This window comes from Pararge aegeria, chromosome 21 (assembly GCF_905163445.1).
Source record: "Pararge aegeria chromosome 21, ilParAegt1.1, whole genome shotgun sequence".
NCBI classification, from domain to species: domain Eukaryota; kingdom Metazoa; phylum Arthropoda; class Insecta; order Lepidoptera; family Nymphalidae; genus Pararge; species Pararge aegeria.
In genome coordinates this window covers 6339371-6352049 of record NC_053200.1, presented here as the reverse complement: position 1 = coordinate 6352049, position 12679 = coordinate 6339371, and the positions used below count along the sequence as shown (strand labels likewise).

Genomic DNA, 12679 nt, shown 5'->3' with positions numbered 1-12679 from the left:
TTTTTTTTTTGCCATTCATTCTTCAGGGTTTCTGACCAGGCTAGACATAAAGCACGAAGATAGCACAAAATGGAAAAATCCTTTAACTATACGAGTTACATAATTTTTTTGGGTAGGCAGTGCACGTCCAAAGCGCTCTCAACTGCACATGGTTTCTCAAAGGTAAGTGCATGAAGCACGAAGACAGCATAAAATGAAAAATCCTTCTCCCATACGAATAATACAATTGTTTGGTAGGCAGTGCTTTTGTGCTTGCATGAAGTGCACGCAGATAATATAGCATAGGATAAAACATGAGTGAACTCACTATTTAGCAGAGTCGTTGAGCTGGTACTCGTTGGAGCGGCCAAAGCACTCCTGCACGCCCGCGTCCGACCACAGCCTCTTCATCGCCGCTAAGAGTTCCTCACTGAACGGTTCCGTGTCCTCCATCCGTTGGATCACGTCGAATACCATTTTGCCGTCGCTCTGAAACAAAATATTCTTTGTTTATTTCCTTGAGTTGTGTTCGGCAGAAGCCCTAAATAACAGAAGACTGCATACAATAGCTTTAGTACAAGATTTACTCTCTCGCAATCGAGAAGTCGTTTTAGAGTATTAAAGTCTGTATCGTCAAAGTAAAATGGACCTATCCTGTATTTCTGATTTTTATTCAAAAGCCTCATCTAACGATTTGTAGGCAAGTTTGAAATTTAGGCCTGTTTTTAATTGATGACGCAGTAGTCAGTGTTATGGTTGCATTTAACGAATCCTAGAGATTTATTACATTTGACCTATTACGTATTAAATTCATGATTTCAATTTTACTATAATATTTTTGTTTCCAGGTATGGCAATACACTGTAACCTATTTTTTTTTAAATATTTAACAGCTTCAAAAAGTGTATTTGGCAAAAAAAGATATTCTATTCCATTCTATTTATCCAAATAAAACTATTGTTGTTCAAATTCTCACGTACCTAAGTATTAGCGATATAACGCATTATCTAGTTAGTATAACATCGAACGTATAAAGTAACAAGAGGGCGTTTTGAACTTTAAAACTAGTTCTAATTCTTACGTACTTATATGGAATTATGTAGTTTCAATTAACCTGCGTATTCGAAACGTAATATTACTAATTGGGCCGACCCCAGTGGCGTGCATAGATGGTATGCACACTGGGTATGCAGGGGATATAAATGAAGAAAACCGCCAGTACGAGTCATAAAAACATAAGGATAGGCATTGTAAGAGTTATAAAAAGCCTACCCTGAGTATTTATAACTCGTATTGGAGATTTTTTTCATTTTATATCATTGCATATCCTATGCAAACCCTCTGCACGCCACTGGGCCCGACCAGAGGATTGAACCTAGGACCTTGTGATCAAATGCAGATCATTCTTACCACTAGACCACCGGCAACAAGGTCTATGGAAAACTTCCATAAGAATTTTGTCCTACGGCTGTAGGTATGGAGCAATTACAAAATTCACTGATAACTGATAAGGTGATGAAAAACTTCACGCAGTTATGTCCGATGACGTGATAGCCGTTTATTGACTAACTGATAAAGTGACATTGATAAAAACTCTCAATATTTGCTGTGTTTTTGTTATATAATAAACCGAATGAGAATAATATATCTTAGACGCCTACGGCCACTTGAGTCTGTCTAGAAATTCCTCAAATAAGTTACCGAATCAGGTATTTACTTGACTTATATCATCATCATCATCATCATACCAACCCATTACCGGCCCACTACAGGGCAAGGTTTGATCTCATAATGAGAACGGGTTAAAGCCAATAGTCCACCACGCTGGCCCAGTGCGGATTGGCGAACTTCACATACCTTTGAGAATATTATGGAGCTCTCTCAGGCGTGCAGGTTTCCTCACGATGTGATATTTGAATTATGAGGTGACATTTTAAATGCTTTAAACGCAAATAACTTAGAAAAGTTAGAGGCTAAAGGAATCTCCAAATGGGAGGATTTGCCAATAATCATCACGCTGGGCACACGGGTTGCCGATCCTAGTAGACGGTAGTAGTAACCTAGAGGATCCTGCTTGCCGTTCTCCTTTATATTCCCTTGGTCGCCTCGTACGAACCCGCGGGAAGAGGAGGGATGGTGACTACTGTATTTTAATCAACCGTCACAACACGGCACAAGTAGCGGTAAAAAAAATAATAAAAAACTATATTTTCGGTCTGGTTAGATGTTTTGCCAGTGGCTAGTTACAGTCCTACCGACAAAGACGTGCCGCTAAGCGAATTAGTGTTCCGGTGCGACGTCGCTTGGAAACGGATTAGGGGTATGACCACCATACTCCTTAACAGGTTAGCCCGCTACCATCTTACACTGCATCATCACTGACCACCTACACGGCTAGCATGGGCAGAAGATAAAAATGTATCTTCTCCCACAGCTTTGTCAACTTTCAGAGCACTGGCGCACAAGTGGAAATAATATCCAAATAATATATGTATAATAAATAATAAACGGTGGTAAATATCTCCTATTCTATGTTCCCGTGTTTTAGCAGGTGGACACGGTAATTATATCCCCTGACAGGCAGTGGCGTGCATAGGGGGTATGCATAGGGTATGCAAATGAATATAAAATGAAGGAAATCTCCAGTACAAGTTATAAATACTTAAGGGTAGGCTTTTTATAACTCTAACAATGCCTATCCTTTAGTTTTTAATAACTCTTACTGGAGATTCTCTTCATTTTATATTCATCTGCATACCCTGTGCATGCCACTGCTGTCAGAGGATATAATCGGGAGATATAATTTTTATCTAGCCCAGCAAGGCCCAGCAAGGCTTGCACGGGCGGGAGATAAAAATTATATCCCCTGACAAGGGATATTTGATAAAGGGAGAGATAGGGAGAGTTGATAAAGCTGTGGGAGGCGATAAATTTATATACTTTCCCCGGGGATATAATTATCTCTTGTCCATGCTACCCGTGCTGCTGGAGGGATTGCAGTACAAGGGCTAACTTGTAGTGGAATAATAAAAAAAACTATATCAGCCAAACCTTCTCGGTATAAAAAAACATACATATGAGTACAAGATAAAAACACCCAAGGTTTTAATTAATACAGCCCACGGCATTCATTCCGCTAGGCGGCTAGGTGGATTTGCTTTCATTGCCCGCGAGATAAGGGCTTGCATACTCGCTAAACGTACTGAGTACCCATACTTGACTTACATAATGGTGCTTGTACACGCATTACGTACATCGGGTTTGCCAGAACCTGGCGTGAATATGTTAAGTATCGCGGTTCATATGGATAAATAAATCACTATTTCGAATCCAATCAGTGCAAGTACGGTGTACCGTAGTTTAGTGAAGAAATAATTCTATTCACACCATTCGTTACATCAAAGTAGTTCTACTTTGTTAAGCACAGTATAATGGTACAAGAGAAAAAATTTACCTTTAAAAAATACTACAAATACCATTTTTTTAATGTATTTTTATTTGTTGTTGGTTGCTCTGAAAACTACTGGCACGTGAGTGAGGTGAATTAGGTGAGTACAGTTTATCATCATTTGAAATTCAGTTTCAAGGGAAGCGACACGTATTTAGAAAGTTAGAAACTTTCAAGTAAAAGTACTGTCTGTTTGAACTGTAAGTACTTTCGATTTAACACATGACTATATTGCACAAAGGTACTCTGAATCAAAAAATGTGTTTTAAATACGCGCAAGATTGTTGATAAACAGAATTCGTCCTTATTGTCCTACAACAACCTGGCTAAGTTTGTTAAGGGTTCTTATTAGACCAGGGCGCGTTTGGAACCCTCCTAGCTTTAGTTGTAAGTTAACGAATGCAGTTATCACCATCACTAACTAGTGTTAACATGTTAAATATATGAACGCTTCATAAGTGCCTGTGGTGGGTCTACATGAATAAAACATTTATGAACTTTTGCATTTCGAATTCAACCACTATTTTTGTTCTGTAGTTACATTATAACCAATTTGTCGCGTATTTATATGTATATTCAACTTTAGTAACAGCTAACCTGCGGCGTGGCAGGCGGTTGCGATTCTTGGTGAAGAGGCACTTAAATGATAAGGGTCGTATGTTAGCACCTTAACGTGTGACATAAATAATGTAGGGGTTAGGCCCCGACGTCATTTATGCGCCAGCACGACTGACTCACTCTTAGATAATAAGCAGAAGCGATTCATAGGGTGCGAGCGGCATAATTAAACTCCATTCATATCGTAAGGGCCTTAACCTTTCTAAAACACGGACGGTACTGACTGCTTAATACAGTACATATTGTTATAATTAAGTAGTTCGGTTTTATTTTTTTCCGTACAAAACGACAGTTTTACAAAGACAGCCTGGCATGTTATATGTTTTTCTTTTAATAGTAATTGAAGAACTAAAGTTGGATAGCTAAGCAAATGGTCCACCTGACGATAATTGGAAACTCCATCTCATCGCCTATGAACAGAGCATCAACCTGAGTCGCAGATGCTAAGCTTCCTGCGCCCAAATAATTCCATCAGAAATATTCGTATATCTATATCTATTTGTAAAAAAAAAACCCGAAATAAACGCGGACGAAAGACGCGGGCAACACCTAGTAAACAATAAAGATTAATAAGTCATTTTGATTGAATATAATCCGACAGAGTGGCAAATCACTGGCCGATTAAATGTCTATCAAACAAAGCGTGTATTCCATTACATGAAAAGAATCGATTAACCCAAATGATCGGTTACAATAAACCGCCCTATAATCTTCGATAATAGGTAAATTACTAGTTATAACGCAAAGCTATTTTATATCAATTCAATTCACGCGTTTATTTTAAAACTAATATTAACGATGAGATCCTTTTTGACCTAGTTTTTTAGGAACGTTATAAGTAAGGTACCTTCAAGCACCTTCAAGTTCCTGGAGGGTCGAAGTGCATCCGCTGAAGCGGGCCTCATTACAAGATAGAAGGTACCTTCAAGATAAGAGGTACAAGCTGGTCACAATATAGACGGACTAATACGCAGCGGTGAAAAGTGGTAATAGCCTAGTGGGTAGGACTTCAACTTCACTTTCGGGGGGCCGAGTTCGATTCCAGCAAGCACCTGTAACTTTTTTAAGATACGTGCGTTTTAACCAATTACATATCACTTGCTTCAACAAAGGTAAAGGAAAACATCGTTAGGAAACCTGCATGCCTTTGGAGTTCTCTAATCCGCACTGGGCCAGCGTGGTTGACTATGGCCTTAACCCCTCCTCATTTTGGGAGGAGACCCGTGCCCTGCAGTGGGCCGGTAATGTGTTGATATGATGAATTCGCAGCCTAAACCGCAAAAAGAAAGTAGTTGTTCAAAAAAATTAAAATTTTTAATTATTCTAGTTTCACGGAAAATCAGTTAGTTATTCTGCTGGCAGCAGCTAGTTATGACTGTAAATTGTTAAAACAATACTTCGGTTCACGAGTAGAAAGAGAACAAATTAAACGTAGCTACTCGGGCGTGTCCAATAGGGTGGCATTGTTTTGTTGCCAAACAGTGCCCGTAATAAATATGCATGAGGCGAACGGTTAAATGCAATGCTATTTTTAACCGACTGCCAAAATGGTGGTAGTTTTTTAGAAGCTATTATAGTTGTGTACACCTTATATAACCTTAGATTTAGTTTTAAAGATATTTACTCCTTTAAATGACTATCATCATACCAACATCATTATCATACCAACTCATTACCGGCCAACAACATGGCACGGGTACGCTTCCACAATGAAAATGGTTTAGGTCGTAGTCCACCACGCTGGAACAGTGTTGATTGGTGGACTCCACACCGTTGAGAACATTATGGAGAACTCAGAGGTAACGAAAGAAAGTTTCGCTTCAATATTCAACACTTTTGAAACGCCAATTCTCTCTGTTTGTATTGAGTCCATCTTCAATTGTATAAGATCATCCGTTTAAATAAAATGAATTCTTGTTATATAAAACTCTTGCATAAACATGTACTGAGATTTGTCACCAAAGAAAGTAAAGCTAAAATTCAAGAAACCTCAAGCGTCCCGTGGAGAACGCGTTAGTGTCAGTTGCATAAGACTGAGGTATATCGCAGCACTACTTTGAATATGTAAGGAACTAAAGCAACTTCGTGAATAAATAACAAAGAATGGTCTCCATTCCTAGCGCAGTTTACATATGAATCTGTATATCTGTTAGTCAGGTAAAGGTTAATTTTTGCCTCTCAGTCTGTCACGACTGATCTTCTGAACGGGTACTTTTTTTTTTACTGATAATAACTTACAGATTTTTAGTACAAAAATTGAAGCGGTCATAGCCTCTCGGTTTAGCGACTCTCCTTTACGAGGGAAAGCGTTTGATCCCTAACTTTTCGGAGTTTCGTACGTTTTAAGCAATTAAATATCACGCTTTAACGGTGAAGAAAAGCATCAATCACGCATGTGTGAACTCTACCAATCCGCAATTGGCCAGCTTTGTGAACTACAGCCCAAATCCTTCTGAGAGGACCGACCAGTGGCCTGTACAGGGACAATAATGGGTAGACCATTTTCTGTTTTTGTATTATTGTTGTTTTTATTTTTTCCTCAATATGACTAAAAAACGTAACAGAAACATACTATTAAATTAAATAAATGAAAGATTATTAAGAACCGATCCAAAAAAAATGGATTTTGGCATGCCGAGACCGTATTAATAAAGATATTTCGATAAATCCCTGAATGTTGTTCGGGATCTACAGTCGCCGAAGGGGTGGAAAACGTAATCTTCGGGTATAAGACGCTACAAGGAATCAACAGTGAGGAAATAAGTACCATATCTTATTATTACAATTCTTTACAAAATTAGTAGCCGTCAGTTCACTATTGATTTACTTGTATGCGCAGAACGTACGTATCCTCCAAATATTCATGTCCCACTGCTGAACAAAAGCTTTCCCTTCTATAGTACAGAGGGATTCAGAGGTGAGCTCTGAATTCTACCACATCTTACATCATCTCTTATCATTATCAAATGATAGTGATATTGATAGCCTGGTAGCTCTATAACATTCTCTCCGTGGTTGGACCACGGAATTCGGAAACTCGCGAAGTCCAACCTCCGAATTCCGTTGTTCCTGGTACTGCGAATTTATCGACAGATTAATCCGATACTCAGGAATTATTTGGTTCCGATCTAAGACTCGCACCCAATTCCGATCCATTTTCATAAATGCTGTTCACTCATTACACTTTTTGTATCATTTACTCATAATTATACAGTCTAAATAATATGGTACATCAGATGTGAACATTCTCTTGGGTTCGGTCACCTTTCGCTTTTCTTCGCGTCGTGATACAATAGATGCGCTATAATTCGTGTCAATCCGACTGTACCGTGCGAACGCGAAATAATGAACGAAATCCAACGTTAATTAACTACGATGCATGAAGTTTATGAGCTTTATTAATCAAGTTGGAGTACTAATAAATATATATATTTGGTCGCATTGCAACAGCATTTTTGAAATGTGAGAGCCTGAAAACACCACTGTTCAACTATTCCGTCGTTATGACACTTTAACACCTGTATTCAAAATCGCTATATTGTGAGGACTAACTGTGCAAGCGAAAGCGCAGTTTTAAGTGTTCCATACCAGAAGTTTGCCAACGCGACCCTATTACTAAACTTCGCAATCTGTTCGTCTGTCTGTCTGACAGCGGGCTGGATCTCATGAAGTGTAACAGGTAGAAAGTTGCAAGTTCTACAGAATGTGAACTTCTTAACAAATAATATCTTAATATATATAAATCTCTGTCACGATGTTTGTCCGCGATGGACTCCTAAACTACTAAACCGATTTTAAATTAAATTGGCACACCGTAAGCAGTCTGGTCCAACTCAAGAGATAGGATAGCTTAGATCTTTAATTATAGTCGCAATTTTATTTTATTGCAAAATTTTTGTCTATAAATAATATGGTATTATATATACTACTATACTCCTTTAAGGCTTAGCGATACTGAATACTTTAAAAGCAAAATCAAACGCAGACGAAGTCGCGGGCAGCAGCTAGTATACTTATTTAAAAAAAGTCATTGTCATCATATCAACCAAATACCGCTCACTACAGGGCACGCGTCTCCTCCAACAGTGGGAAAAAGGGCTTAAGCCGTAGTCCACCTTATTTCCACTACGTAGATCTTAATTATGTTTGTACTACGTCGTGGTTAATATTGTACCTTGGTACCACGCACTTAGCCTGTTTAACTAAAGATAATCTTCCCTCTTATTACAGGAACTAAGAATGATTAAAAGATTCTTTCTAACAAAATACCCTCTTTCATTAATAATAATCAACTTTTAAATCCCTTTTACGCAGTATAGCCGAATTCTCTAAGAACACATCATGTATAACGGTACAGCTTCATTGATAGTTATAATATCACATCGAGAGTGATAAATGATAATACACGTGGGTAATGCCATCTCATTTGCCAACACAAACTTATCACTGCAATAAATAGACAAGAGCGCGAAGCATTTCGGGTGATATCATATGCAATATAAATGTTATATTCATTACCTAATGACAAACAGAATAGCAACGATCCAATCTGGAAGTCTCAACCTCTAGATAATTAACACGAAAATAACTCGAATACGATTTCCTTCGGACATCAAAGCACAGTGCGTAAATTATGAAATGCTATATAAGTGCGTCCATATAAATAAAACTAGCTTTTATTATCTCGGAAGATATAAAATAAAGTTGGATGTTTCTTAAGAGTATAACGTGGTGTTCACATCACTCATAGATGTTTTCGAAGTTTGATTAGCTTTTTACAATATTTAATTTAACTTGCTTTTCTTTCGTACTCCGTATTGTGATTTTGTTTGTTTAAATCGATTTTGATGTTTGTTGAATATCTAAAATCAAAGGCTTAAATTATTGTATTTCTAGGTTTATATTTTGGTTTACTTTACATTATTTAATTTTAAGTTGACATTGTAATTTAATTTCATAATTTTTGATACCTTAATATTCTGACATTTTGTATAAATTGGAAAAATAATTTTATAATTAAGGTGTTATTATAATTTGCATGCCATAGAATGGCAGTTTGTAGCACGTAACTTGTTATGTTTTAGTATAAGATCAAATTTGTTAACCTGCAATCACGCAAATAAAGATTTGAATTTGAATTTGAAATCCTAGTATACTGAGAATATTTTTTGGAAAACAGTTTTTATAGCATCTCGGATACATGCTTTTTGTCGCGTAAAAGCACCAAATAAACGCTCCCGGGGGGTTTAATCAAAAGCCTCTGTTACCTTCTTAAAAAAATGCATGATTTCAGATAGACCGACCTTAGCGAAATTTGTCATATCCTACATCTTGAACATACGATATTTTTTAGCCGGGGATATAAAATAGTTCCCGGGATTTGGGAAAATTTAATAAGCGTTTATTCACGAACGCTCGGAGAATACCTAGTAAATAATTATTTCACGCAAAACAAACAAGAATCTGCATATATAAAAAAAAATATAATACACGTCGAATTAATGGGATGTACCCTGTTTTTGAAGTTTATTATAACTTAGCACCCACGATGTATTTTCATTTTAAATTAGCAAGAAGGAATAATTGGGTGTTTGTTATAAACGTTTATAGATACATTTTTAATGAACCAAACATTATTTATAGAACGCTGCTGGGCATAATCGATAGTTTTAATATATTAACTCGTTTGTAAAGGAGGTTAGCTATCAAATTCATAATAGTGATTATATTCTTTCACACTTGAAATCAGCTTATACGTTACGATTCAACGTGAATAGATGAAACTTGTTCGTCTTATATTGCGCTATACGTATTTATTCTATAATACAGCTCTGCCGTGATAATGAAAAAGAAAGGTGACCTTTTGGCATTTAACTAAAATATTTTTCGGACTTTTCTTGCATTTGCTAAAGGTGATCTAGCTATGTACCTATTAGTTTTGTTGAGAATCGACAGCGGAAAGACAGAAAATAATAATAATAGGAGTATATATACGCAGGTAGAGCTCCTTTTACAGATGCAGGATAATTCTGAAAGTCTTTTCAAAATGTCAAAAATGTGCGTGTACTTATTCTGTAGACGCGTAAGAAGTTATACTTCTTTGGCGTAACAAGATAAAAATCTTTTCAAAAATTTTATCTTTCGCCTTAGTCTACGTTTGTAGAAAAAACGACACTCAAATAGAAAAAAGGTATTGTTTGAATTATTGAAAGTCAACTGTCAAACCTTTTTTGGAAAAACTATGACAAAATTGGCATGGTGTCGGTTTTCTGTGACAGTGTGCGCGCGCATCGTAAAAGTTTACCCTCACCATTTTCCCCTAACGCGCCAAAAGAAGTATAACTTCAAAAAGTCACCTTTTTCATAAGCACTTAAATACTTGCTTTACTGCCGTATATGTTTCATAATTTAGTTCCTGTTCTCATGATTTCAACCGCGTAGCACTAACAAAGATTCATTTATAAAATTAGCATGGGAGTAAAGTTCGTACGCTCAAATAGCTTCCAGTACATGCTTATGCTATTTTAGAACCTAACTTCATCTTGGCTTTATTCCACGTTATGTGGGGCTGGTACATCATGCCTTCTTCAAAGTTGAAGACAGATTGCGTGTCTTGAGAACGTTTCTGTTGGCGGAATAATCGCCACTTTTCGGTTTAAAGGCGTAAAGTTTGTAATCCTGTTTTAATTGCAAACTCAGTTAGTCTCCATTTTGAAATCCATGTGAAAATTAGTAAATAGGTACGATATGTAATCGGTCTGTTTGAAATTTTTTCCGTTGGTTTATTGTTATCTACACAGAACGGTTAAGGAGATCTGATCGAAATTTGGTAGAGAGTTCAATCCGAGAGAAGGACGTAATGTTTTATTAGGGAAAAGCACCGTCGAATCCGACGGAAAGGTGTCCCACCTTTCCGTCGGATTCGAAACCAAAATCTTTTTTACCAATGCAAGGTATTACAAAAGTGATATAGGAAAATTATTGAACAAAAATACAATGCATGATCGATATATGTCACGACATACATGATATTTTTTAGCCCTGGATAACAACAGGTTCTCACGCGTGATATTAAAAAAAAACCCCTAAACAAAGTAACAGCCAGTGTGGTATTACTGAATTCGAACTGAATAGATCCAGAAAGACTCTCAAAATGCTTCTTAGACATTAATCACCATTTTTTACGATACCGCCACGAAAAAACCCAAACGATAAACCAGTAAATTATAATTACATCGCGCATCGTAAATGTATTACATTTTCGGAACAGCATACAATTTGCACGCTTATAAAACGCTAAATATAGCTAGAAATGTGAATTATTCTCATTCACTTTCAGAGAAATCATGAAACTCGTAACGTGGCTCGGATCTCGGCATGCAATAGTTTGAAGCACATCGATCGATTTGCTTGTAGTTAGTTAACCTTTTCTAAAACTGGCGATTCGCCTGGAACTAAAACTTTCCCATGGTTTGTATATATAACTTTGCTACTGGAAACAAGCGGCCCAGGACCATGGATGCCGATTCCGAGACCAGGCCCACTACAGGACAAGTGTCTCCTCGAAGAATGAACAAGTTTAGACCTCCCGCTGGCCCAGTGCGGATTAGATGGCTGGCGGGACAAGAGCGAGTCTATTCTTTTGATAACAGACTACATTTTTTTTACATCAAGTAGACTAAGGCAGACCAAATGCACATGACGCTTATAATTTATGAGCATTTCCAGTGACTCGATTGTTTTTAAAGACTAATATTTGGTCTTTATAGTAGATACAGTTACATTGGAGATATTATTATTATTAAACTCTTTATTTGTATACCACAACATTTAAAATATAACAAAAACAGAAACATCGAAAGAAGTAGTAATACAAAAGGCGGCCTTATCGCTTAATAGCGATCTCTGCCAGGCAACTTTACTAAAGAAACTTGGTATGCTTGGTTGGCTTGGTGGTACAACATATACACTTTGTCTCTGAAAACTTAGATGCTATAATTACCTCGCGATCTTTGTTTCCATATGTGATGCCCAAGTTAGGCATGGCGCGCAAGATGGCGACCAGGGATTGGATCGTGTTGCTGTACACCACAGGCCGATATTGTTTGAAGTCTTCATTTGTGAATCCACTTTCGTGGATAATTCTGTTGACAAGAGAAATAAGATGTTATGGTAACTTTCAAAGTGTGCTAAAATAAAAATAACTGCTTTTTATTAACTGCTGTAGTTTGCAAATAGATGGATAATTTGCGTAAACAATAATCCACTTTAGTCTTTCAGTCTCAAAACCAGACTGAAACCGGTACCGCGCAATTCTGTAGAGCTAGCATACTACACTAACCATTTACTCGTTTTATATCATAGAAATAGGACGAGAAAATAAGTAGACAGAATGACAGTGACGTGTAAAAGAACTGTATTACATTAACGTTGTTTATGATAATGTAAAATAACTTTTACATTATCATATTAAATCCTTACTAATATTATGAATGCGAAAGTGTGTTTGTTTATTTGTTCGTTCTTAATTTACGCCCTTAGTAAGCAACCAATTAACTAGGTTTTGGCGTAGAGTCAGTTGCGAGGACGGAAAGTAGCAGGGGCCTGGGTAACAGCTCTAGTATTTATTATTAT

At 37.0% G+C, this 12679-nt stretch overlaps 1 protein-coding gene across 2 annotated transcripts in view; it reads right to left on the bottom strand.

The window, feature by feature from the left end:
• The window catches only part of LOC120633080 (guanine nucleotide-binding protein G(o) subunit alpha), a 70929-nt gene that overhangs the window by 36000 nt on the left and 22250 nt on the right, over positions 1 to 12679 (bottom strand). For both annotated transcript variants that reach the window (XM_039903175.1, XM_039903174.1), the window contains exons 3-4: positions 12048 to 12189; positions 308 to 468 (exon numbers count right to left, since the gene is read on the bottom strand). In XM_039903175.1, the coding sequence (XP_039759109.1) occupies positions 308 to 468; positions 12048 to 12189 (303 nt within the window). The remainder of the gene's footprint in view (positions 1 to 307; positions 469 to 12047; positions 12190 to 12679) is intronic.